The 5,885-nt window shown below is 52.0% G+C and overlaps 1 protein-coding gene across 1 annotated transcript; it reads left to right on the forward strand.

Annotated features, from left to right (window-relative positions):
* Nucleotides 1-699: 699 nt before the first annotated feature.
* On the forward strand, nt 700-2,964 carry Vrtn (vertebrae development associated). The gene has a single exon (NM_001398941.1). The coding sequence runs from the start codon at nt 700-702 to the stop codon at nt 2,962-2,964; it is 2,265 nt and encodes a 754-aa protein (NP_001385870.1).
* The last annotated feature ends 2,921 nt before the right edge of the window (nt 2,965-5,885 follow it).

A 5,885-nucleotide genomic window follows, 5' to 3' on the forward strand; every position in this document is an offset into this window, starting at 1 on the left:
GCATTCCATTCTGCTTTACTCTGTATTAGGTACTGTTCGAGGGAGGGTCATGAGACAAAATTAAACATATGTGTTGGTCAATTCCTCTGCATCTTCACCCACTATTGTTTTATTTTGGTTTTAGATAGAATCTGGCTAGGTAGCCCAGGCTGGCTTTCAACTCATGATCCTCCTGCCTTCACCCTCCCAGTGCTGGGATTGTCTTTTTATTTGTTTTGTTTACTTTCACTATCAGTTTTAAGCCCACAAGGGCTCTAAAAGGGGAGAAAGCAGAAGCTAGGGGGTTAAGAGTTATACCACACTAACATCATGAGTTCCTGAGACCAGGCTTTCCCTTAGAACCACTGAGCGACTAAGCAAAGCCATGGGAAAGCAGTTAGCTGTTAAGCTTCTGGTGACATCACACCCCCATTTCCCACCTTGGTCCCTGAACCTTGCTAATGCTGCGACCCTTTAATACAGTTCCTCATGTTATAGTGATTCCCAACCAGAAAATTATTTTCATTGCTACTTCATAACTGAATTTTGTTACTGTTACGAATCGTAATCCAAGTATCTGAAACCCCAGACATCTGATCTGCTGCGCGACCCACAGGCTGCTGCGCGACCCACAGGTTGAGAACTGCTTCTCTGGGAGAAGGCACCAGAGCGCACCCACCATTCTTCTGACCTCTCCCCTCTCCCCTTTGCCTTGTCAGGATGACTTCTCGGGATCAGCTGGTGCAGCAGGTACTGCGCAATCTGCAGGAGGCAGTGGAGTCCGAGGGCTTGGAGGGTCTCATCAGTGCTGCCCTGGAGGCCAAGCAGGTCCTAGCTTCCTTCAGCCTCCCCATCTGCCAGAAGGGTGGCCCTGGCGCCCAGGTGCTGGAGGTGGACTCTGTGGCCTTGAGCCTGTACCCAGAGGATGCTCCTCGGAACATGCTGCCCTTGGTGTGCAAGGGTGAGGGTAGCCTGTTGTTTGAAGCGGCCAGCATGTTGCTGTGGGGGCACACGGGTCTCAGCCTGGAACTGCGGGCTCGCACTGTAGTGGAGATGCTGCTACACCGGCATTATTACCTCCAAGGCATGATCGACTCCAAAGTGATGCTGCAGGCCGTGCGCTACTCCTTGTGCTCTGAGGAGTCCCCCGAGATGACCAACCTGTCTTTTGCCACGCTGGAGGCCATCTTCGACGCTGACGTCAGGGCTACGTGCTTCCCTACTAGCTTCTCCAATGTGTGGCACTTGTACGCCCTTGCTTCCATCCTCGAGCGCAATATCTACTCCATCTACCCCATGCGCAATGTCAGGATCCGACCCTATTTTAACCGTGTTATCATGCCTCGCCGCTCCACCCACGTGACCTCCATGCTGCACATCATGTGGGCTGGTCAGCCCCTCACTAGCCACCTCTTCCGTCATCAGTATTTTGCCCCTGTGGTTGGGCTGGAGGAGGTGGAGGCTGATGGTACTGCTAGCCTGGACCCTGCTCCTCCAAACCTGGGTCCTCTGCTACCACCAGCCAAAACCCTGGAGCTGCTCAACCGTGAACCCGGCCTCAGCTACTCCCACCTCTGTGACCGCACCAGCATTACCAAGAGCACCTTTTACCGCTGGCGGCGGCAGACCCAAGAGCACCGGCAGAAGGTGGCCACCCGCTTCTCTGCCAAGCACTTCCTGCAGGACAGCTACCACCGTGGGGGCTTTGTGCCGTTGCAGCAGTTCCTGCAGAGGTTCCCTGAGATATCCCGCTCTACCTACTATGCCTGGAAGCATGAGCTGCTGGGCTCTGGTGCTAACTCAGCCCTGGTCCCAGCCACTCCATCCCGGGAGGCAGTGGCCGTGCCAGAGGTGGAGAGGCCACCAGGGAAGATGGCTGCCGAGGAGCTGGGGTGTTCCCCACTGACAGCAGCAATCTCAAGCCCTACTAGCTTGATCTTAATGCAGCGTGCCAAGTCATACCTAGAGCATTGCATCTCCCTGAACAAACTGGTACCCTATCGCTGCTTCAAATGCCGGTTCCCTGGCATCTCGAGGTCCACCTACTACAACTGGAGGCGGAAAGCCCTCAGGAGGACCCCCAGTTTCAAGCTGTCCCCAGGTCTTGAAACTACTGAGTCTCTCCAGCCAACAGATGTTGGGGAAGAGAGCCTACACTCTTTGAAGAGTGAGGTGGGAGAGGAGGGGGCGGGGAAAGCAGTAGGTGAAGCTCCTCTGACTTCCCGGGGGTTCACATCCCCAAGGATGCCCTTATCTCGCTGGCAGAGACGAATACGCAGGGCTGCCCGCAAGCAGGTGCAAAGTGGGCGCCTACCCTTCTGTCGCTTCCGCCTCCGCTACCCTAGCCTGTTACCTTCTACCTTTTGGGTATGGAAAAGTCTTTCCCGCGGAAGGCCCCGGATGCAGGCTCCTTCTTTGAGCCAAAGGAAGCAAAAGCTGGAGGAAAGGCAGAAGCCCGAGGAAAGGCAGAAACCCGAGGAATGGCAGAAGCCTGAGGAACGCCAGAAGCCCGAGGAATGGCAGAAGCCCGAGGAACGCCAGAAGCCTGAGGAACGCCAGAAGCCTGTTGAATGGCAGGATGTGGAAGCTGTTAGGAAAGTAACGCCTGTGGTAGTTCCTTCAGTGGAAACACTACCAGTGGCTGCTTCTCCAGAAGACGCCCCAGAAATTGCCCCAGGAGGGCCTTCTAGAGAGGGGATCGTTCAAGAGGCAGCTGTGGTGCAGGGCCAGCCCCATAGTGGATCGTTGCCAAGCCAGACTATGGTGATGGCACCAGGTGGCAGTGATGGGCAGGTGCTGGTGATGGACGTGCTTAGCGCCACGAGATTCAAGGCCCAAGCCAAGCTGTTTCTGCAGAAGCGCTTCCAGTCTAAGACTTTCCCCTCCTACAAGGAATTCCAAGCTCTCTTCCCCCTCACTGCCCGCTCCACCTACTACATGTGGAAGCGGGCGCTCTATGAAGGTCTCACGCTGGTTGATGGCTGATGGGAGGGGATATAGAACATGGGAAGAAGGGGAGCTGCGCTGCCTCCTGACTCGGCTACAATGTCCTTGGCTCCGTCTTCTGTAATTTCTTGATGGAGAGGTGGAAATCGGCGACTTGCTCTGATGAAAGCTACAGGAGGGCCAATCATCTCTTTGGTTGTTGGCTGGTCGTATATTTTTGTTGTGTTTTGTTTTTCTTCTTTCATATTCATTTGGATGACAGGAACCCCCCTTGTTAAAGTTGTATTGCTTGTGCCATGACTGCGTTCAACTGTTCCTGGGCTCACAAGGCAAGTATCACAGCAGCTCCTGTCAGAATAAATATATCCGCCTTTTCTTTTCTTTTTAAGGATTGTGTCCTTTTTGTCGTCCCCCCCCCCTCAAAGATGTCTTCCAAAGGAACAGGAGAATTGAGTGTGAGGCAGCTTCTGCCTCAAACCCTCAGTGGAAAAGGACTGAACTTCACAGAACAAACCATGGTGGCCTCTAAGGAAGGGAAAGGCCCTAGGCACTGGAGACCCCAAAGAGGGCATCCTGCTTCCTCTGCTGGGGAGGGTTCGCTTCAGGTCAGGTGTCTGCCAACCTGCTGCTGTTGGGGTCCTGCCTGTCTGCTGAGCATCCTCAAACCCTGAAACACGTCTTGGGCAAGGAACTTCAAGGTTACAAGGGTAGCGGGGGTGGGGGGGATTGAATTTTCATGGTCCGCTAGCACAGTTGGAAAAGCAAAGCAAATAAAGCAATATCTTGCTCACACACAGCCTGTGGCCTCTGGGCTTTGTTTGGCTAAGGTAGAACTGTGTTCTAGGGTTCCCTTCAGCTTAAGGGGCTTGGGAGGCCATCTCTGGCTTCTGATAGTACATGAGTGGGACCCGGGCTTACCTGGTGGGACTCGATTGTGAGGTGAGGCCCAGATGCCGATAAGGACTTTTGTCTATTAGATGAAGCATCATTGAGATGTAGGGGAGAGGTGCTCTTAGGTTCCGTCTCCTGTCTTGTCTTCCTGTAGCTGACATTTTTATGGTCCTGGGTTCTGCCTTTTTGCTATCCCACGTCCTTTCCATCACCAAGTCCAGTTGACTTCGGCGGTGCTGGGGGCGTGGAATCCAGGGCCCTGTGGATACTGGTCAGATGATCCATCACCAAGTAACATTCCCAGCTTCTTTTTAACTTGTATTTGGACTCTTCCCTTCAGTCTGAGGCCCACCTCACAGCCCCCAGTTTCCCTCTCCCATCCGGTCCCATGTCCAGAGGGATTCTGGGGAGAGTGGACCCTGTCACATTCCTGCTTAGGGTGTGTCTGCAGCTGCCTTTTAATCCCAGAAGAGCTGTGTGGCCAGGCATGGGAGGAAAAGGCAGACGGATGTCTGAGTTTGAGACCAGCATGGTTTACAGAGTGAGTTCCAGGATAGCAGAGGCTGTCCAGAGAAACTCTGTCTTGCAAAACAAAAACAAAGCAAAAGGACTGTGAAGCGGCCCCAGCTCACTCTCCCCTCTCTCGCTGTGCTCACCTTTGCCCACTGTGCCTCAGCCACACTGGCCGCCTCTGATCCTGGACGACTGCACTCCTTTCTGCTCCAGCACTACTTGGTGCTTTGGTCTAAAACCCTCTTTCACCCTCTTTGTTCCGTCCTCTCATTTTATTTTCTTCACCCCTTATCCTTCCCCCTTCCTTTTAAAATTCATTTTGGACAGGGCCTCAGTATGCAGCTCTGGCTGGCCTGGAACTGCGTAGACCAGGTTGACATTGAACTCAGATCTGCCTACTTCCTTCTACCTTGTGGATACTGGATGAAAGTTATGCATCGTAATTGGCATCTAATCTAGGCTCCGCCCCACAGTTACCTGGCAACAGTCAGGTATGCCTGACCCTCTGTAAAAGAGGCTGCTTGCCCCCTCCTCTCTTGCTGTCTTGCTCCTGCTCTGTCCTCTTGGCCCTTACCTCCCCCCCCATTCCCCTCCCTTTCCCTCTCCATGTGCTCATGGTCAACCAATACTCCTTTACTCTCTGCCTTTCTCTGACTCTAAAACCCTCTCAGCTCCCCTCCCCATGCCCTGAATAAACTCTATTCTGTACAGAGGCACCATCTTCCCCCACACCTGACTGCACACCCACCAGAAATATAGACATTATAGACATATCCCTTATATTTTATAAAAACACAATCATGAAGTCTCAGTCTCTCTCTCTCTCTCTCTCTCTCTCTCTCTCCTCTCCTCTCCTCTCCTCTCCTCTCCTCTCCTCTCCTCTCCTCTCTCCTTCAAGACAGGGTAAAGATAGGTTTTAGTACCCATGTGGCCCATGTTGAGTATCCATGAATCTCAGCCCCCTGAGTGCTGGGATAACAGATGTACAGTCCCATGGTCAATTCCATTGCCCTTTCCCTGTTTACGAAGCAGACATCATATCGCTGAGTCCCTAATACATTATCCTTTTGAATTGTCTGCTAAGTTCTTGTTTCTATTTGCTGATTGTATAGACTTTTTTTTTCCCCTTTTGCTTACAGCATTGAATCCCATAGATGAATTTTAGGCACACAGTAGGTGCTAATATTAAATAGAGAATGGAATGGTGCTTTTATCCTTTCTTAGTGTTAACTGTGAGATCCAGTTTTGCAAACCTAGTCAGTGATGGACTTAAATATTTCTCATAGGCCCATTTCCTCCTCTGTCTTCACAGCCACCCTGTAATCTGTGCCAACAACAGCTTGTCTTTGATAATTTTTCGAATGTCTCTACTGAATCTATTGCTTCTTCTTGACAAGGTTCCAGAGTGATCTTCCCTGAATCTGACTCACTGCTGGCTTTCCTTCCCATTGCCCTCAGCACAAATTCCAAACTAGTAAGTAAGGCCCCTAACTACCACTGAGCTCTCTAACTCTCATGTTGTACCCATCGCACAGACATTCTTTTTCCTGTATGCT

Source organism: Rattus norvegicus, chromosome 6, assembly GCF_036323735.1.
Source record: "Rattus norvegicus strain BN/NHsdMcwi chromosome 6, GRCr8, whole genome shotgun sequence".
In the NCBI taxonomy this organism is placed as follows: domain Eukaryota; kingdom Metazoa; phylum Chordata; class Mammalia; order Rodentia; family Muridae; genus Rattus; species Rattus norvegicus.

Excerpts from the sequence above, each read along its gene's own strand:
- Vrtn (NM_001398941.1), top strand. The coding sequence starts at position 700 with ATGACTTCTCGGGATCAGCTGGTGCAGCAGGTACTGCGCAATCTGCAG.